Genomic DNA, 22,210 nt, shown 5'->3' with positions numbered 1-22,210 from the left:
TTCTCTGCCGTACGGAGTGACGGTGCCTCTGCAAAATAGCCTCAGGAAGGAACTTGTTTTGGTGGAACATGGGTACGTTTAAAAGTTTTTTTTAGTCGTGCGAGAAAACTCAGATTGGACAGATAGTCTAGCTAGCTGTCTGGATTTACCCTGCAGAGATCTGAGGAGCAGTTAACCATAGTTCTAACAAATCCACCGGAGGTAAGAACGCCAACACAACGAAAGCCCAAGGCAACGGATATCCGGCCTAAATGAGTGAAATCTGGCGGAATTTCCATCGGCAATGGAGCAATCCGGGAAGTGGAACGTGGATATAGACTACTGACCATGTAGCTGCCACCATGCTAGACACCTCTGGTGTCTGTCGTCTGAAAGAGCCCACCCCCCCTGCAGGGAAAGCAGCAGGCAGGACCTCTGGTTTCACCTGACCAGAAGTGGTTGTCAGAGAGAGAGGGAAAACTAGAAGCTGAAACTTTTCCTGGGTGGCTCAAAATCTCAAGTTGCTTCCTCCCTTCCAATTCAATTCACAGATCAAATTTAATGAAAGTCAGCTTTAAGACAAGACATAAAAGATAGCACTAAAATAAAAACAATAATTTGGAGGCATCCACCAGTTAAAAACAACGGCCAAAGAAAAGCCGTTATTATAGAGTTTGTATATCAAAGGTTGCTGTTATAGTTTACCAAATATTTCAGTCATATAATCAGGGCTTAAAATTCAAGTTTTTTGATAACTAGCCAACACATCTTGTAGATTTTCAAAGTTACCATCCAATCAGATTCTCCACTAACCACATTGCTGTTTTAGGTTTTTTTCCTAACTAACTTTACTACTTCATTTCAGCTCCTCCTCCTGGTTTGTTTCGCAACGTTCCCTTTGTTTTTCTCCATTTCAGCATAGCTCGTAATTGATACCACACACACGCTAGGCACGTAGCCAACGGCTGGCATGGGCATTAAGAATTCAACAAAAAAGCTAACATGCAACAGGGAAATGTGCATATATACATTTGTGTACATTTGTGTGCTTCCCAGAGACACCGAGGAGAAAATAAAACCTATGTTATTCTCTGTAGTTTAGTTTGATCTATTCACGTCTGCATACCTGTGTTGTAAAAATGTTGTTACAATGTTTAAAGAGAGTGGATAATAGCATATAGCAGTTTCCCTTGATAACTACCTGCAAATACCCACATTTGAGCTCTACTATTCAGTACATTTATTTTGAATATTCTTTGTGTTGCTGAGCCTTTGACTGACCTGGAATGCAGCTCAGTGCTGCCGTTGTTGTATTTGCTGCCTCTCTCCCACATGCCGTAGTCAGGCACCCTGTAGGCCCTTTCCACACAGAACACCAGGTTCTGGATGAAGGAAACCTGCACACAGAAAACACATCAAACATGGGGAGGCGTGGGACATTATGGATGCAATACAGACATAAACATTCACAGTATCTTGAATGACTTTTCTTTTTGATGCTGCATTTTTTTTAAAGTAATTGTTCATTTCTTACAGTGCACTGTAACTTGTATTCTTGTATTTCATATCTGTCTTATTCGATTTTAGCAGTTTTTATATTTGTCATTGTTTTAATTGCTCTTAATGTTTTATGTAAAGCACTTTAAATTGCCTTGTTGCTGAAATGTGCTATATAAATAAAGCTGCCTTGCCTTGCTTATCTTACACATACAGACACACATGCGTGCACTCATAGATCCAGGGCTGCCGGTGGTAGACATGTTTAGACACACACAGCCTTACACACACTTACGTACATATATACAGTAATTAGTGACCTTTGAGAGTGATCTGGGTGAGGTGTGTAACTCTCCCTCTCATTATATGGGTTATTAAAGTATAGACAGACAAGAAAGCTGATTCTTCATCAAACTGTCCCTGCAGATACAGACATGGTGTAATTAATTGTAAAGTGTGGCTATATGCGAGGCTATGCCTTCGCTGGCTTGTCAACTGCCAATGACACGCCAGTGAATGGACACACATCGCAACATTCATTTATAGCACAGTTTTTATTATGAGCGCTTTCATTACAGACGCTAAAAAAATCATCCCCAGTGTCCTTGATTTCATCATCAAACGAAACGATGGCCTCGTGGTTTTAAAGTTGTAATTAGCAGAGTTAGGGAGCTTCTCGTATCTATCACCTGCCCCGAAACGGCTGCGGAGACCCTGTGTCTAAGAGAGACAAGTCAAAAACAATAGACACATCTAGAAAAGAGCTAAAAAGGGAGAGATTTAAAATGTTCGATGACTTAAAGGCGTTGAATCATTAAAAAAGACCTGAAAGTGGCAGAGTGTGTGTGTGTGTGTGTGTGTGTGTGTGTGTGTGTGTGTGTGTGTGTGTGTGTGTGTGTGTGTATGCTTGACTGATGGTAGATTTAATCTAAAATGACAAAGTGCGGGGAGAGGAAGAGAGAGAGAGTGAAAGAGAACGACAGAGAGAAGCAGATACAACCTGTGTAGGACTTAAATAGGCCAGTCTGTAAAGGAGGGCAGGGAGACAGGGAGCAGAGCAGAGGCTGAAAGAGAGAAAGGTTTGCTGGTTCTCCTCTTTGGGATTTTATGAGTGGAGTGATTAATGAGGGGAACTTTTAGTATCTTAATGGTATCTTAATGAATGTTACTGCCCACCGGCCAAACAAACCTCTCTTTCTCCCTGCCGCCAGAAGACAGTCCCTGCCAGTTCTGCTTTTTTTTTTTACCCTTTGGAGGTAGTTTGCGCACATGGGCACATTTGCAGAAACATACTATATGTGCTGCTGCTTTTACCTATATGCAGCACTCACACTGTGTAAAAATGCATACACCTGTAAAATGTGAAAAAACACAAACTGTGATGCACACAGGCTAATGAGAAGCCCCATTTCATGCTGCATGAGACTGATAATGGCATCTGGAAGGAGGTCGATAGTGCATCTTCTCAGAGGACACGCAGCAGCCTTTCTATACCTCCTACCTCAAGAAAAAAAAAAGTACTGCAATGCAGCTTTCAGCTCAGACAAGTAAACGCCAATGGACTTCCCAAGCAGTGACTGAGCTATCAACCATCAAACAATGACAAATTATACCGTAACAAGGTGATTAGTCCAAATAAAACGCTTTTCAAACAGCATTCAGTGAGAACACATCACAAGTCCTTTTGCTCACTGGATCTGATGTTAGTTAAATGTGCTGTAGGTAGGATTGTGAAGATCCAGGACTTAGCCAAAGAATTTGAACATCGACAAGTTCTCAGTCCCTCCCCCCCTTTCTGCTAAAGCCCAAAACGGTCTCCTAAGCCCCCCCCCCCACAAGGGAGAATGAATGTGTGTGCATGAGCAGTGATTGACACACAGTTAGACCCCCCCCCCTGGCCCTGATTGGTGCATCTGAATAGGGAGTGGTGGATTTTTGCAAATCGCAGTACAGGCTGTAGGTGGAGCCAGAGGAGCTGGATTTATTTTTAAATGACCGGCTTCATGTAGTTCTACGGGAACATAGGGTCAGTTTCAGCTAATATGACAGAAAGTTAGTTTTATAAGTCTTACCTACTGCACCTTTAATAGAAGGATGGGGGGGGGCTGCATCAATTTGAATTATGCAACCTAATAAGCAGTGTTTAAACATGCATAATAAGCCTGCAGCGCAAACAGGACTGCCCTCATAACAAAAGTTGCTTTGTCAATTTGTTTGCCATCACGAGTGAGAAATGGAGAAAAATGAGAGGTTATTAGGGAGGTTTTTATGTAAACAAAGTGAAGACTGCACGCACTAATTGGTTAGTGGCTAAATGTTTTACCATGTCCTTACTTTTTTAAGCACGATCCAGTAAACAAATAGATTGCTTTACCAGCGGCAGGCACAAATTTCACCGCTCTGTGACGGTTAAGTAAAGCTCAGAATGAGCAGACTATAAAAACTAACAGAATTAATGAAGTTCCAACAGCTCCTCTGGGCCACACCATAAACAGCACAGTGTGTAAACGTAACGGCCAAGTTGCCTTGTTGTTTTATTAGGAGACAAACATAAAGCAGACAAAAAAATGACACCGGAAAGATATATCAAACTCTATCCTGCTGAAGAAAACCATTGAAAGCTGCTTTTCAGTAATAGCCTGGGTTGGTGTGCTGCCAAATAAGACGTTACCGGTTCGATTCCCACGAGGACATTTAAGCCTCCACAATGAAATCATCTAAACGTTTCCCTGTTAAGAGTCAATTGAGCGGCTCAGCAAAAAACATAAATGTGAGCCGAGCTATAAAAGTGAGATATTGTGCCCTGATCCTGCATTTGTGTCGGCTCTAGGATATCCGTAGGGGATGTAGGGTACATCTAACTGGCTTTAGAAATCCCTTGCTCTCACTTTAAAGCATCTGGTTGCATCTTAGGTAGCATCGCATGATATAAGTCTTACGAATCATGAATCTCATTAGGTGCCACAGTTTGTTTTAGAATAAAACATTTTCAGCAATACATTTTCACAACAGGACTTTTTATGTGCATGCATGCGGACTCATAAAGGGCACAAATGTTTCTTGTAAACATCAGAATGCAGTTTAGAGATGCTTCAAAATATGTTACCGTAGAGTATAACAATGTTGTATGTACTATATATATTTTGGATTGAAAGTGCTCAAAGATACACGCTGTGCATGAACAGAGAAACTAAAAGGTGTTGCTGCACTTGATCCTAGCCATAGCAGTACTGATTTTTAGTAGGTATAATATTTACCATTTTCATCATCTTAATGCTAACCGTTTGCTCAATCGCAAAAAAAAATAAGTACAGCTGAGACTAAGTTTTGCATTAGATTTGGTTCAGTGAGTTTAACTGGTTTTCACTCCAAAAACAAATTCTAAACATTCAGAAATATATACAGTAAATGTAATATTGACAGAAGCATTGTGCGCAGGAAACAACATTCTGCATGAGGAAATGTATTTTTGTTCAATGTGTGATTATCTTTATAAGAAAAGAAGTGTCTGGGACTTAAGATGGATACTGATTGCTGCTGGTGGATTAGCCAGAAAAATATCAAACCAATAAACAGGACTGGGCGTAAATCCCTAGTTTTCCAGTATCGATCACGTCGGCAGTCATTCTAGTGTCTTGTTTACCTCATCTGTGTTGTAAATGATCTGCAGACCAGAGCAGATCATCTCCACCAGGTACAGCAGAAACAGAGAAACGGCATCGATCTGCAGAAATGACAGAGGGGATAAGATACCATTAAAGAAAATGACATGTTATGTGCACACTGTGTGATATTTCCAGATTTGTCAATACAGCGGTCTTTGATTTCCTACATAGTGTAGAGACTGAGACGTAAACTTTAGAATAGCTATTAGGCCTTTGGCATTGAACTGCTATCATCAATAACACAATTTGCTTCATGGCAAAGTTTTTGGAGAAGCAATCACAGCCAAGGACTTAATGTGTATACAGTAAGTGTTTAACATCTATACAGCCTGGGTGATTTATGAGGTTTTCTTTGTCGCAACATTGTCATTTTGATTTTCTATCTTGCTCTCTTGATGTATTAGCCACCCTTCACTAGAAATGCAGCCTCTGTCCAAACGTTACACACCAAATTGACCTCTGTCGATACAATTGACAGAGGAATAAGCCGTTTTAGTGCCAATTTAATGCACATCCACCTCTGAGGACAAGTCAATTATCCAACAGTACATGCATGCAAAGCAGAGAGGGCTGAAGAAATGAAACATTTAAAACTACTATCTAAAACACACACGTACACACTTTGTATATGCATACTGTATATGTAAAACCACATTTTCCTTTTTTTCAAATGAGGGTTTCTTGCACTTGTGTGCTGGATGGCTGACCTGCAGGTGGTGGTAGTCAGCGTAGGAGTGAACCTCGTCACCGGTGTCTACGTTAAACACAGAGTGCAGACACTTGGAGGGGCTGGGATCTTGTTTAAACTGCTCCACCTGGCAGAGAGATACACAGCGACAGAGAGGACAGGATGGAAAGAGAGGTCAAAGGTCAGCAGGGAGGGAGAGACATTTATTTCCTCAGCAAAGGTACAGTATACCACAGTAGCAGCCTTGAACACTTTCAACAACACATAACTGGGAACCTTGTGTATTAAGTTAATGCATGGTAATGAACTTTCCTAATCTCTGCTGTAATGTCTGTTACGCTCCAATGGCTGCAGTGTTTTTGTTGTATATTGAGGCGACCTCCTTGTCTAAGTTTTTTTACATCTCACCATTACACCTCAATTGACACTTCAACTCCTTTCAGTGCTTGCACTTCAACAGACTCCTGCACTCCTTTCAGTATTTTCACTTGAACTGGAATGGTCAACTTTTCCTGTGTTTAAATTTCATCTGCCACTTGAACTTCTTTCAGCGCTTCTGTTTCAACTGCCACTTGGCCTACTTTTAATGCTTGCATTTCAACTGACTCCTGGATTCCTTTCTTTCAATGCTCCTGTTTGAGGGGCCACTTCAACTATATCAGTGCCTCCACTTCATCTAAAACTTCAATACCTTGAAGTTCTTCAACTTTACCTATCATACCCTGTTAATTTAAGTAGGCCTGCTACCTCTTTATTGAGCGGTTTCTTTTATTTGTTTTTTGTTTCCTATTTATTAGAATAATATTGGCCAATACTTATCTTATTTTATAGGCAACCATTAATGGCTGGGATTGAAATTGACTCAAATGATTTTTTCTACATGGAATACTATTTCATTTTAGACTTTCACTTAATTTAACTACAGTGAGAAATTTAGCAGACGGTATCTGCATTCTGTTATGTTCTGGCCTAGCCTAGTCTGTGATTGTACGTGATTATGCTTGTGCGCGCATCCGTGTGTGTGTGTGTGTGTGTGTGTATGAGAGGCCGTATAGGAGGTAATTCATACTTCTGTCTTACACACACTATCATAATCTTGCATATACACCACTATACTCATACACACACACTATTATAATCATTTTACATGTATGTATGAGAGGGTATAGTTGTGTATGTGAGAGAGTATAGTAGTGTGTGTGTGAGAGTATAGTAGTGTATGTGAGAGAGTATAGTAGTGTGTGTGTGAGAGTATAGTAGTGTATGTGAGAGAGTATAGTAGTGTATGTGAGAGAGTATAGTAGTGTATGTGAGAGAGTATAGTAGTATATGTGAGAGAGTATAGTAGTGTATGTGAGAGAGTATAGTAGTGTATGTGAGAGAGTATAGTAGTGTATGTGAGAGAGTATAGTAGTATGTGTGAGAGAGTATAGTAGTGTATGTGAGAGAGTATAGTAGTGTGTGTGAGAGAGTATAGTGGTGTATGTGAGAGAGTATAGTTGAAAAGGAAGTTGGTTTGATCAATCAGGAAGACAGTTTAAATTCTCACTTCCTCATTGGCTAAAGGGGCCATTTTAAATTATCATTATCTGGTGGGCTTGCTGCTTTGAAAGTACAGCTAGCACCAACTCAGAGGAACAAGGAACATTTAAATCAAGCAGCAGAAACTTTAAGGAAAAAAAAAACCTTTTTGGACAAAAACATTTATTCTTATTTTATTTAGTTTCTTTTTCAAGGTCAGTTATTGTTTGTGGAAGTATATGGTAATGAGGAAAACATTGCTATTTTTTTCACTGATACACTGTGGTGTGTTCAGAGAATTGTGAGGGAAACTGACAATTTGGGCCATGAAAGTGTCATTTTGGAAAGATAAATTTCTGAGCTCAATGGTTATAATCTGACAATCTCTTTCTTGCTCTTGATTAACCAGCAGTTTGAAGAGGATGCCAATCAGGGAAGCTTTGGTTTAGAGCTGAAGATATTTGTCCGAAAACGACGGGACCTTAATTTCTATCTTTTACACCCGGTTCACGGCCCGGGTTGCGCCAACAGTGCAGAGGCAATGCAGAACATTTTAGTTAGGGGGTGACAACGCTGAAATGAATAAAGCCACCCCAAAGTACATTTTGAGACTTCAATGTTGTTGTTCCAGAAAATGACTTTATTTTCAATTAAACAGTTATGAACAGAATTCTAGAAACTGTAGACCCACTAGCCAATGACATTCAATTATTTTTGAGCCTAGTGAACTCTATCAGTGAGCAACTTCATTAGTGTCAAGGCAATTAATAAAGGTTAATAAAAGGCCATTGACAAGTTTCCTTTTCAGTCAAATGATTATTCCATTTTCAATTGTTTAAACAAGACATTAATAATGTATTAGGAAATGGTGAGTTATTGACAACGATGCCTCTTCAATTTAGTCAAGTTCAACAGGCAACAGATTTTAATAATGTATATTAAGGACTTCTTGGAAGTCATTCCTGACCAAATCCCTGAGTGTTTTTTAATGCAAAATCCATAGTTTCCTTAAAATCCTCGAATTTTTTCAGGACTGGCAACGCGAGGCAGTTAATTGTATGTGTTTGCCGGTGGGTAAATAATGACGGCCTTGTCTGAGGGGCAGCTCATGGAGAAAAACCCACTGAAGGTAGTGGGGAGAAGACCAGGGGTGGAATATCATTTGCTCCCGTCGCAAAGGCCAGGATACCCCCAAGTTGCAAGGGTCCCTCTTGCTCTGAAAAAGAAATACACCAAAAACAAAAATTAAACCTAGCATGTAGAAAACTTTTAAAAAGGAGGGAAAGACAAAGACAGACAGAAGGGCATATGAAAAGATTTTTATTCCATAACTAGCAATAATACTTACCCTCAACATCCAGCAGGTAGTCCCTCCAAAATGCACACATTCCTCTGGCCTTCTTTTGTTCCTGCCCACTGCTGACAGTTCTAGTACATCCGCTGTGAGTGGGGATGGCTCGTGACAAAACAGCGGTCTGAAAGCATCTGGGTGCATTCTTATTGCATCAAGAACACCAAGGGTCTTCATCCCCTCCCTGAACCTGTAAAAATTTATCATGAGAAGATACAAATATCATTTTTCAAATTGGATAAATTATCACACAGCACATGAAAGGGATGACTTATAAGACAGTTCAGTTTTTGATTATGCAAAAAGGCCTTGTCTTTGACCACTATCTAAAACGTGATGTTCTTTACGTTTTTTAAGATTTTAAGATTTAAGATTTTATATGATACATGCAAGCCTTTATTCGGAGTGTTTGGTTGTACACTGGCTTTTAAAAATATGTTAAAATCTTTCATTATTCTTAAACCTTGTAAGGTGTTCAGGTCTGTGGGACCCGTTGTCCCACAAATGATGCTATTTATTATGTCTTGTAACTCAAACTCATTGGCCTTGGCTCATTTTCTTTGAAGAACATAAAAAATAACTTATTTTTAATTAGTGTACACGGTACACCCCCCTACACATAACTAATACAAATGAGGTGTTCGGGTCTACTGGACCCAAGTGTAATAATTGTAGGTGCTATGAAACTTTGTACCTGCTATTCTCACACAAAGTTACAAAATTGTTACATTTCAAGTACTTTCACCTGTTCTGATAATGACTGATGATAATGAATGAAAAATCTTGTTTCCATTTTTTTTTTTTTACCTTTTTTATAATTGAATTTCCTTGTTTACTCACAAAATCATGATCATATGATCTCACAGGAGTAAATGGCAAATATGAACCATAAATGATGTATATATCATTGGTAATTGAGCTTAAGTAAACCTTTTTACATAATTTTTTATGGCTGTATTGATTTAAAAGCCTAATAATGTGGTGGGTCCACCAGACCGGGCGAACATTGGCTGTGGAACAAAAATATGAACACCTTAGAAGGGTTAATTTTGTTTGCTAAAAAAATTGAGTGACACAAACCTTTGAAGTGCTCCACTAACTCGATGAACCAGCTGAAACATGATGATATCCTCCACCAAGAGATCTTTGTCTTCTATCGTGCTTGAAAGGCCTTAGACACCCAGCATTGGCCAGATAATCTGTAATAAATCATTGTATAGTATGAACAACACAAGATTAGATATATTCAACAAACTGTTCTTTACTGGAGGCCAGGCCTGTATGTGATGATGAAATTAGGTGATGCATGAATTTATATGAATAACATCTTTTATTTAACTCCTTTAATCACAGTAGTATATTTAGCACTGACCAAGCCTGGTTTAAACATTCATATGAAAGTCAGAAACAAATCACACAGATTGCAGAAATATAAAAACAAATATGTGGCTTCACCACACTTAATCAGGGCTCTCAAGTTTTGAAGACAGGCAAGAGTGACATTCTAAAATGCTTAATAAGCACTTGAGAGCCCTGCTTAGTAGTATTTAGATTATTAGTCACTGTAATAAACATATGTAAACATGTATATTGCACTCGTTACTAATAATAATAATACATTTTATTTACAGTGCCTTGCGAAAGTATTCGGCCCCCTTGAACGTTTCGACCTTTTGCCACATTTCAGGCCTCAAACATAAAGATATAAAACTGTAATTTTTTGTGAAGAATCAACAACAAGTGGGTCCCAATTATGAAGTGGAACGAAATTCATTGGCTATTTCAAACTTTTTTAACAAATAAAAAACTGAAAAAGTGGGCGTGCAAAATTATTCAGCCCCTTTACTTTCAGTGCAGCAAAAACTCTCCAGAAGTTCAGTGAGGATCTTTGAATGATCCAATGTTGACCTAAATGACTAATGATGATAAATAGAATCCAGCTGTGTGTAATCAAGTCTCCGTATAAAATGCACCTGCTCTGTGATAGTCTCAGAGGTCCGTGTAAAGCGAGAGAGCATCATGAAGAACAAGGAACACACCAGGCAGGTCCGAGATACTGTTGTGGAGAAGTTTAAAGCCGGATTTGGATACAAAAAGATTTCCCAAGCTTTAAACATCCCAAGGAGCACTGTGCAAGCGATAATATTGAAATGGAAGGAGTATCAGACCACTACAAATCTACGAAGACCCGGCCGTCCCTCTAAACTTTCAGCTCATACAATGAGAAGACTGATCAGAGATGCAGCCAAGAGGCCCATGATCACTCTGGATGAACTGCAGAGATCTACAGCTGAGGTGGGAGACTCTGTCCATAGGACAACAATCAGTCGTATACTGCACAAATCTGGCCTTTATGGAAGAGTGGCAAGAAGAAAGCCATTTCTTAAAGATATCCATAAAAATGTCGTTTAAAGTTTGCCAAAAGCCACCTGGGAGACACCCCAAACATGTGGAAGAAGGTGCTCTGGTCAGATGAAACCAAAATCGAACTTTTGGGCAACAATGCAAAACGTTATGTTTGGCGTAAAAGGCAACACAGCTCATCACCCTGAACACACCATCCCCACTGTCAAACATGGTGGTGGCAGCATCTGGTTTGGGCCTGCTTTTCTTCAGCAGGGACAGGGAAGATGGTTAAAATTGATGGGAAGATGGATGGAGCCAAATACACGGACCATTATGGAAGAAAACCTGATGGAGTCTGCAAAAGACCTGAGACTGGGACGGAGATTTGTCTTCCAACAAGACAATGATCCAAAACATAAAGCAAAATCTACAATGGAATGGTTCACAAATAAACATATCCAGGTGTTAGAATGGCCAAGTCAAAGTCCAGACCTGAATCCAATCGAGAATCTGTGGAAAGAACTGAAAACTGCTGTTCACAAACGCTCTCCATCCAACCTCACTGAGCTCGAGCTGTTTTGCAAGGAGGAATGGGCAAAAATGTCAGTCTCTCGATGTGCAAAACTGATAGAGACCCCTACACGCGACTTACAGCTGTAATATCGCGCGAAAAGGTGGCGCTACAAAGTATTAACTTAAGGGGGCTGAATAATTTTGCACTCGATATTTCAGTTTTTATTTGTTTAAAAGGTTTGAAATATCCAATAAATTTCGTTCCACTTCATGATTGGGACCCACTTGTTGTTGATTCTTCACAAAAAATTACAGTTTTATATCTTTATGTTTGAGGCCTGAAATGTGGCAAAAGGTCGAAACGTTCAAGGGGGCCGAATACTTTCGCAAGGCACTGTATATAGCGCTTTTCATGGTACTCAAAGACACACACAGGCTAAATATCGTCACCCAGTCAGATGATTGCAACTCAGCTAGCTAGCCAGCCGATGGAAGACCGAGCATTCTTATTTAACCTATCTTTGCTGTAAAACGCCTACGCCTACTCTCTCTTTACCCAAAGATAGGTGAAATCCAATAAATGCAGAACTACATTGCAATAGCGCGCACTGAATAGCAAATTACAATGTGTTTGAAATTTAATAACAGGAGCGCAGCAATGGGTATTACAATTACCAGTATGCTTCCATAACTGCTGCTGCTAGCTGCTAGCTTTTCTCCTAGTCAAAGTCAAATGTACATTGTACAGTAAATAAACTGTGGTTAATCAATCAATACATCTTATGTAAGCAGATTTATCAACTTACCTCTTCCTGGATTTCGACGACGATCCACGCGCGCTGTCTGGCTCTGGTACAGGGGTCCTCCGTGTTGCATTGAGCTAGCTAGAAGTAGCAGTGCTAGCCTGGAGCCAGGTCTGACTGGATTTGCAGTTCCCCCCCTGAATAATCTCTGCATCTCCGAATCAGAATCTGTTGGACTTAATTTAATTGTCGAGACATCGTTGACAATAGCTCACCATTTCCTAAATTATTATTTAGAAGACCCACAGCTTCAGTTAGCCTCTCTCTATCCATTACAGCTCCACTTCAGCCAAACTATTATAATGACAGTGCCGGAATTTGACCGTCAAATACCGCTTCTTCTTTGTCAACCAATCAGGAGCTGAGTAATCAAACTGCCTTCCGTTTCAATCAAACTCTCTCACACACACTACTATACTCTCTCACATACACTACTATACTCTCTCACATATACTACTATATTCTCTCACATATACTACTATACTCTCTCACATATACTACTATACTCTCTCACATACACTACTATACTCTCTCACACACACTACTATACTCTCTCACATACACTACTATACTCTCTCATACATACATGTAAAAGGATTATAATAGTGTGTGTGTATGAGTATAGTGGTGTATATGCAAGATTATGATAGTGTGTGTAAGACAGAAGTATGAATTACCTCCTATACGGCCTCTCATATGTGTGTGTGTGTGCGTGTGTGTGTGTGTGTGTGCGTGGGTGAGTGTGTTTGTGTGCTACTCTCTCTCTCACTCTTTACCCCTCACCCTCCTGTCCACCTTTTCTCCTATATACCTGAATAGTTAATATGGGTAAAGGCTTATTTGTTAGCCACCTGAATATTAGGAGCTTGCCACATAAAATTGATCTTTTAAGGGCCTGGCTTGTCTATAATAAACCTAGTGGTATCACACTGTCGGAGACCTGTTTGAATAATAACATATCAGATGAGGAAATCAAACTTGGTGGTTATGTTTTGTATAGAGCTGATAGGGGGTGCTCATGGAGGAGGGGTCACTTATGTCTCCTCAAATTTATTATCCGAGCTTGTAACCCCAAAGGAAAACCCTGTACACTTTGAATGTCTTTTTGTAAAAATTTGTCTTCACGTAAATAAACAGTTGATCATAGGGAACATCTACAGACCCCCAAGCTCCCCTACAGAGTCAATACACTGCATAGATACTACTATTAAATCTATTGGTAGCTCAAACGAAATGATTATTCTTGGGGACTTTAATTTAATTTATCGTTCATCTCTAAACGACAGAAATTTCTTTGAAAGCCTAAACCTGACTCAACTAATCAGAGAACCCGCTCGGGTTGACCACAGATCCAAATCTCTATTAGACTGGATTCTGGTCACCCACTCTGACAGAATCATTGAATCTGGTGTTCTACCCGATTGTTTTAGTGATCATTCCATGGTTTTCTGTGTATGGAAAATTAGATTACCTCGCATACCACCCAAGGTAATCAGGGAGAAAAACAAGAAATGCTAAATCGAATTATTATAAATATTCCCTGTTTAATAACTTTAATAATCCTAAGAAGTTTTGGAAAAGTCTTAATTCTGTACTCAGTAATTCTATTAAAAGCATTGCTACCAAAATCAAAGTTAACACTGATATTATCAGTGATCCTTCCGCGGTTGCCAATGCTTTTAATCAACATTTTTCCTCTATTTGTAGCTCACAATTTTCTAATTTCTCCTACACTAGTTTGGCAAATGAGCTGAGCAGCTCCTTCTCATTTGCTATAATAAATCCTAATGACGTTCAGCAGGCAATTTCTGAATTAAAGTCAAGCAATAGTACTGATCCTGACGGCTTGGAGATAAAATTCATTAAGCTTGCATCTCATGTACTGGCATTTCCCTTATCGGATTTATTTAATTTATCGTTATCCACTTGCGTGGTTCCATCAATGTGGAAGTCTGCCAGAGTTACACCAATACACAAGGGTGGTGATGCACTTGATCTTAACAACTATAGACCTATTTCCATCATCAGTAGTATAGCAAAAGTGTTTGAAAAACTAATATTTAAACAATTATTCAAATATATTAATGATTTCTCCATTCTGTCACCAAATCAATCTGGTTTCAGACCAAATTTATCTACAACTACTGCTCTTTTAAAATTTACCAATGATGTTTCATCCTCATTAGACAATAATATGTCGACTGGTGCAATATTCATAGATCTCACTAAAGCCTTCGATATGGTTGATCATTATATGCTTCTTGACAATTTACACGCGATAGGCCTTTCTAAACATTCTCTTCTTTGGTTTAATTCTTATTTTCACTGTAGACGTCAGCGTGTCTCTTTTCATGGTTGTGTATCACAGTTCTTAATAATGGAGAAAGGTGTCCCTCAAGGCTCTTCCTTAGGGCCTCTCCTATTTTCTTTATTTATCAATGATCTTCCTCAAAGATGCTGAGACTGTAATATTCATCTATATGCAGATGACACAGTGATCTACACATCTAATGTGTCTGTCTCTAAGATTCAATCCTCACTGCAATCTAACTCTACTGAATAAGAAAAAGTCATATAGCATACTGTTTCCCACCAGATCAGCTACACTGAATAAAGATAACAATCTTTCACTCACATTTTTAGATGATACTCCACTTGTACAAGTTGATGAACTTAAATATCTGGGCCTTTGGCTTGATTCAAAACTCTCCTTTAGGTATCATATTAGTTATGTTGTAAAAAAAGATCAACTGTAATTTACGAATATTGTATCGCTCTATTAACTGTTTCACTCAAGTGATTAGGTTAAGAATTGTGTCACAGTTAATATTTTCTATATTAGACTATGCATATGTTGTTTATCAAAACACATCAGAATCAAATCTTAAACCATTAAATGTTGCTTTCAATAATATATGCAGATTTGTGCTGAGATGTCCTTTTACTACTCATCACTGTGTAATGTATGACTCACTGAACTTATTATCACCAAAAGCCAGAAGACAGTATCACTGGTACCAGGTTATTTTTAAATGTGTGTACTCGGATTATCCTCCTTACCTGAAGGAATATTTAATTCCATACAGACCCAGCTATAGATTGAGACACACTGAATATCCCTTCTTCACTGTGCCAAACATCTATAAAGAGAGTGGTAGACGTACCTTTAAATTTAAAGCCCCTTTAGACTGGAATAGACTGCCTGGGTCTCTAAGATCTGTCACTTCTTTGCACTCCTTCAAAACATCGGTCTTTACTTACATGTATGCAAACTGTTGCTGTAAATGTTTTCCTCAATGATAAATGGACTTTTCTTTTATATATATCTAAATAGTTGGGTTACTTTTTGTCCTTTTTTATTTATGTGTATACATGCGGGTATGAGTGCAGGTGTGCGTATGAATATTATGTATGTATATGTGTATGTATGGGCTAAATGTTGACATATTGCAATATGTATTATACACAAACTTGTTTTCAATAAGGAGTCGGTGGGGCCGGTGGGGTGGGCGAGATGGGATAAGGGAGAGCTCTAGGGAGTGTGAATGTACATGTGCTGTATTGTCCTTGTCTTATGTCTTGAGGACCCCCTTGAAAACGAGATGCTTCATCTCAAAGGGTTATCCTCTTAATTTCAATTTCAATACCCGTACAAATACAGTTTCAAAAGCTTCAAAGAATCAAAATATTTAGGCAGTTTCAAATATTTTCACTGCAATATTCCAGACTTCAGACAGAACATCTAGCCATTTCTAGTAAGCGTTGGGTTCAAACTAACTTTAAGTACAAGGTCCTCCAACGGAAGTGGAACTGCTAAGCCTGACTTTAAGGCAACGTTCAGCTTTCCAAAATGCAGAACTACACCAATCCATAAACAATGAAATGAAACATACATCGTTTGTCTGATAAGATAAACTGTCTGTCCAATGAGCAATAACCCAGGAATATAAACTGTCCAACAAAACATAGCCTGCTGTGAAACAGATAAGGGTCAGATTTAGGACAGCCGAACTAGGACTTGGTTTACAACAAACGCATAAAAACCAAGAACAACATGTAAGTCGCGTTTTGTGTTCAGTGAATTGTTGGTCGGCTTTGTGTGTGCTGCATCGACTCGACTACGCCCCAAATTACGGCTGGGCCGCCAGCTCCGTTGCGCAGTTATAAATAATTGTCCCTTTGTCCCATTTTTACCTCATTTGTTTCTCTTCTCTACACCTCTTTCGCTGCTCTCTCCATCATCAAGCCCCCCCCCCCTCATTGTCTCCATTTTTCTCTCCCTCGCCCTACTTCTACCTCACTTCTCCCAGTACTTTCTATTATTCACTCTCCCTTTTCTTTGTTGTCCCTCTTGGTCTCTTGTCTTTATCTCTTTTTTTTCAGATTCCCTGTATTTCCTTTTTCCTATTTTTTCTGTCCTCTGGCACACTACCTCTGCCCACCTCGTTCTCTCTCTCTCTCCTAGTCAGGTCATAGTGGAGACCCTCTGTTCCACTTTTACTCAAATTGCTCTACTTCCTGCCATCCCGCAGTGACTACTGTGTGAGTGTGTGTGTGTGAGTGTGTGTGTGCCTGTGTGTGTGTTATAGTGAGTGAAAGAGCTACCTCCATAAGCAGCTAACAATAGTTACTGCTGTTTATGTTTTGATAAAAGCTACTTCTGTGCAGAGGACTCTCCGATTCTCGCTCCAGCAGAGCCCCTGTGTCAAGTGGCTCAACTCTCGGGATTTTGTGAGAGGCCCCAGATCTTGCTTATTGTTTTGAGTGCTGCAATGCGCCAATACGAGCTTCAAATTACTGAAACACTTCAATGCCTGCTGCTCCGTCCAGTAATAGGAAATTGCACTTAATGCATTTATTTTACATCTATTGCCAACACAAAAATCTCATCAAACTAATAACAAGGAACCCAGCGATGACATATTATCACCTTATAAAGTTAATATGGCGAACTTGTTAGCAAATAGTGGCTTATTTACATTCATTTGGAGTCGTGTTTGTGTCCACGTCACAAATGTAAGTCCAATATTCACTCTCCTTTCAGCTTTCAGGTCTCTATATATATATATATAAATATATATCTGGTTGTTTAGCTGTCAAACGTCCCACTATGTTCACCAGATACTTGCCAACTTTGTCTGATAGCTATTTGGTACAGTACAGGTACCATACAGTGTCTTTTAGAGCTTTACTGCTGGAAACAGCTGCCTGCTTCGGCCAAAACGACACTATGAGAGCGGTGAAAATGAACCAACAGCTGTACAACTGAAACGAGTTACACATTGCTAAAAATGCTCCATAGAGCTGTATGATTCTGCAGTCAGCTGATCATTTTCTGAGGGTTAGTTATGACAGGAGACACCTTTCACACTACAATGTAGTTATTTAATATATATTGCTTTTGGCTGAAAATAAGAGCATTATACCCCTTGCATCTTCTGGCTTCCTTTGTGGGTATACAGACAAATAAATTGAACCTTACCAACTGACAAAGTGACTTTTACCAATCGTTTGTCCCAAATAAAAACACTCTCACTTTAGAGGATTGTCCCTATACACCACGCCACTCCAGTGGGGCCCAGCTGCTGTATTTGCTCTGTGACATTTGCCCAGCAGTGGCCCTGTGTCACGTCTCCATTAGAAATGCCATGTTCTCGGTAAGTGTTGGAGACGGGGCCGTAACGAACGCTGCTCTGTGTAATTAACTGTGTAAACGCAGCTTTGTAATTAAGACACGGGAAAGCTTTCCCCTAAATTAGGTCGTCAAGGTTAAGGCAAGATGAAACAGAAAGGCTTTTAAAAGGCACGCAGTGTAGACATGGACGTACACACAGACACAGCCAGCTGTGCTATTAAAAAATGTTGTTTGTGAGGAATAAAAAAAACAGCATAAAAAGAACGTAGGCGGTTCTGCTTTGGTTATGCAAAATAGTGTGTATTGCCATTTTTTATTCACAGCTTAATCATGCACATGCATCAGGTTTGACGGTACAGATGTGGTGTAAAATTTCCCAAGCGGAGCAAAAGTCTTTTGCAATTAACAGATTGACGATTATTAAGCCCTAAAACAACCGGCTCCCGTTGTCGTATGTGATGATATGAAAGAGGAACCAGATGTGTCCAGTGATCCAGCTCGGTGTGTCTTTATACAGTGTGTAATTACGGGGAGCTTTTATGCAAACATGCAGTGTGAAAGCAGGAGCTGAGTGGAGGCTGGCTAAAAACTCACCTTATCAGCCTGCCTCATGTAGCAGTAGAGGATCCCTCTCATGCACTTGATGGCAGAATGCTCCAATTCATGGGTTCGCCCCATATCGTCATCAATGCGTCTGCATGGGGGATGGGGGGGGGGGGAGGCAGGGAGAACACACAAGTCAACACAAGTCCCGCACAAACAGACACTGGTGTGTTTCACCATTTGGTTTGGTTATTTTGGGCTGTCAGAGCTTTCAGTTGAACTGTGGTGCGGATCAAACAACCTGATCCGAGACCTGAAAAGGCGGTTCTCTACCCTCTCTACATTGCTCATAATTCTTATTTCTTTGTGGGCTCATCACCTAAGCTGCCCAGTGAATTAGTTGCCTGACATTGAATGTGCTTTTATGTTTACTCCTCTTTATTAATTCCAAAGACATCAGTGTGAACTTTAAATGAACCAGCACTTAAAAGCAATAATGTATAATTTATTTCCTTGGTCCTGACAAACTGAAGTCAGCCAAAGGTGTAAAAGCAACCCTAGTCACTGTTGGTAGTAGGGATTGAACTAGCAACCTTTTTATCACAAAGTAGTCTGCCTAAACAAATTCAGCAGTGGCATTCAGCAGTAGCTAAAAATCAATATGCAATTTGTAAAGAAAAAAAAAAAACCTTAGCCTTACACCCGCATCCGTATCATGCCAAATTGTCAGCACAAACACATTAAATAAATGTTTTTAAGAGCGTAATCCTGCTGAGAAACCACTCAGAAGTCAATCGGTTATGGTCGCAGCAGTCTACATCGACGACGGTTCATTTACGGGATAGTTCCGGTGCCGCCGGAAGGGAAGTTCCGCAGAAAGTTCAGCCGGATGTTCCTCATTTCCGCTTTCTTTGAGTTAACTTTAAACTGCAGTCCCATCAAGCAACATTAACCGGATCCTCTGAGCAATGTTACACACTGGAAATGGCAAGTTTTAAGGAACATTTGGATGGTGCAACAAGGTAGGCCTGCTTGGTTAGTTCGGGGAATGATTGTAAAGATTTACAAAGAATATGTTTATGGCATTTACTGTCTAACTGGGGCGTTTTGCTATGGACAAAATACACAAGGTGATACACTGGTAAGAGCCAATGAGGTTTAACCATGTGTCAGCTATTTTAAATAGCTCACATTATGGTATTGTGTGAACCGTTTACTTACTTTAATATTGTATGTGGCGTTTTCTTTTGCAGGGTGCGTCCGGAGCTTAGCGCCGCCCAAGACCATTGTGATTGGTTTAAAGAAATGCCGACAACCCCTGACCATTTGTTCTCCTATCCAGGAATGTTGCGTGGACCAGCCAGACCTTCCTCCGCAGCGCTGTGGAGATCTGAAGGTCTGGCAATGCGAGACTATGGTCGCAGTGACCACAGTGGCAGTCAGCTAGGGCTGCAACGATTCTTCGAATAACTCGAATGATTCGATTACAAAAAATCCTCGAAGCAAAATTCTTTGCCTCGAAGCTTCGTTAAATCAATGTAATTAAGGTTGTACGGCTCACTGTGTTTCCGCACGGAGGATTATTACTAGCGCACAAGAGGTTTGCGCTTCTGCGGTCACAAGACTGACGGCCCATATTACAAATGAAGGAAGACGAAAATAGCGAGGGTCTAAAAGGGAGACGAGCGAGAAAACGACAGAAAGTTTGGGATCATTTTAAGCTGCAAACATGCTGCTCCATCACCTCTGTAACAAACCTCCAGTGTACTCATCCATTCCACGGAGCCAACCCGACACAAGGTAGCTAACGTCTGCTGCTCTCGTCCAGCGCGCTGTTTACACAACTAGCTAGCCTACAACATGCTACTCTGCTAATAGCGATGTTTTACACAACTAGCTAGCCTACAACATGCTACTCTGCTAATAGCGATGTTTTACCAAGCTAAAACGAAAGCTGTCGGTTTGTAGTGTAACTTTTTATTAGTTTGCTTCTAATCTTTGGAAATGTAGCTGCTGCCGGAGACGAACCGGCTCCTCCCCCCAGCATGGCTACTTAATATGCACGTGAATGACGTCATCATGCATTCTTTATTCTTTCTCCTCACCATAGATATATCTATGCTCCTCACTGTGTATTAGGCTTCTGAAAATGTGTCCCCCAGAACAGTGTAGTTGAGTAGCCCTGCTGTAAACCCTCTGGTCAGTGAACAGCTCTTTTGCATACCCAGTGCAAAGAGCCAGAGGCAAGAAGGGGAATTGGGTGAAAAATATTAACATTTGGGCCACCAAAAATGTACTATTGTAATGTATTTCTTTTTGAGGGTCTTGGAATTTGGCAATACATTTTTTTGCTTTTTCTAAAGAAGGAAACCTGTCTTTTGTATATATACAAGCGACAGGTTTCCTTTTTTTTAGTAAACAGCAATAATAAATATTTACTACTGCTGTTTACTAAGTATTTCTTACTAAGTATTTCTTATCCGATTAATCGATGGAATAATCGGTAGAATATTCGATTACTAAAATAATCGATAGCTGCAGCCCTACAGTCAGCACAGTCCTGATGGGGCTGGCAGATCTCAGATGCACAGTACAAAGGTTATGCTAATAATGACTTTGGGCATCGACAGAGGAAAGCCAAGGCGCTGAGGTGAAACTTGAGAGGTAAACGGTTCATTAATCACACACACGTCTTTTAGATGTGACCCTCCACATCAAAAATGATGGAAGGCAGAGGATACAGCAGAAGGCAGCTTTTCATCTACCAATGTCCTGTTTTTAGGACATTCATTACGGACTACAAGTTTTCAACAATGTAATATGCACGAGGGGATCCAACACTGGCCAGGGGTTACAGTAACATACCCAGCTCTTCACATTTTCTTACAATTAATCAGCAAAATGCAATGGGTGTCAGAAAGGTTAGACACCTACTAGTCTCGCATTGACAGACCTATCTCCACAGCGCTGCGTAGACAACTACAAGAAAATATGAGTGACTCATCTTAGTCCTGGCAGCTAACAACCCACTCACAAAATATATTAATATTATAACATATCAAATGTAACGAAATAAAGAATAAAATGTGACTGGGCAACGTGGTGAATAAAACTCATCATGTCTACTAGGAGTTTGTGGCAAATCCAAGTCTCTCTCACTCTCTCACTCACACACACACACACACACACACACACACACACGCGCACGCACGCACGCTGGGCGTGAAGTAAGTAATGGCACTAGCCAGGCCTGTCAGATGAGAATCATCTTAATTAAATCCCAGTGACAATTCTAATAGGAGGCAGCCATGACTGATGACTGAGATCTGCCGCTGGTCACATCACTGCAGTACACTCTATTTTTACCCCTCTCTTTCCTTCTGTCATCACCCCTCCATCTCATTCTCTCACCCAGTCTTTCTCTCCATCTCCCATCTTTTTTTCTCCCCGTCTCTTATCTCTCCCTTTGCCCACCTCCCTCTCTAACTCCCACTCCATATCTCTACCTTTAGAACTTCCTTCTCTCCGTATCGTCCCTTTTCCTCACTGTCTCCATCCATCCTTCCAATCTCTCTCTCTCTCTCTCTCTCTCTCTCTCTCTCTCTCTCTCTCTCTCTCTCTCTCTCTCTCTCTCTCTCTCTCTCTCTCCATCCTTTTCTTCATCCTTTC

The 22,210-nt window shown here is 40.1% G+C and overlaps 1 protein-coding gene across 3 annotated transcripts in view; it reads right to left on the bottom strand.

The window, feature by feature from the left end:
* The window catches only part of phkb (phosphorylase kinase, beta), a 143,292-nt gene that overhangs the window by 90,941 nt on the left and 30,141 nt on the right, over nt 1–22,210 (bottom strand). For all 3 annotated transcript variants that reach the window (XM_039794589.1, XM_039794588.1, XM_039794587.1), the window contains 4 exons: nt 18,593–18,692; nt 5,849–5,956; nt 5,120–5,200; nt 1,261–1,376 (listed from right to left, as the gene is read on the bottom strand). In XM_039794589.1, the coding sequence (XP_039650523.1) occupies nt 1,261–1,376; nt 5,120–5,200; nt 5,849–5,956; nt 18,593–18,692 (405 nt within the window). The remainder of the gene's footprint in view (nt 1–1,260; nt 1,377–5,119; nt 5,201–5,848; nt 5,957–18,592; nt 18,693–22,210) is intronic.

This window comes from Perca fluviatilis, chromosome 3 (genome assembly GCF_010015445.1).
Source record: "Perca fluviatilis chromosome 3, GENO_Pfluv_1.0, whole genome shotgun sequence".
Classification (NCBI taxonomy): domain Eukaryota; kingdom Metazoa; phylum Chordata; class Actinopteri; order Perciformes; family Percidae; genus Perca; species Perca fluviatilis.
This window is presented reverse-complemented; position numbering and strand designations above follow the sequence as displayed.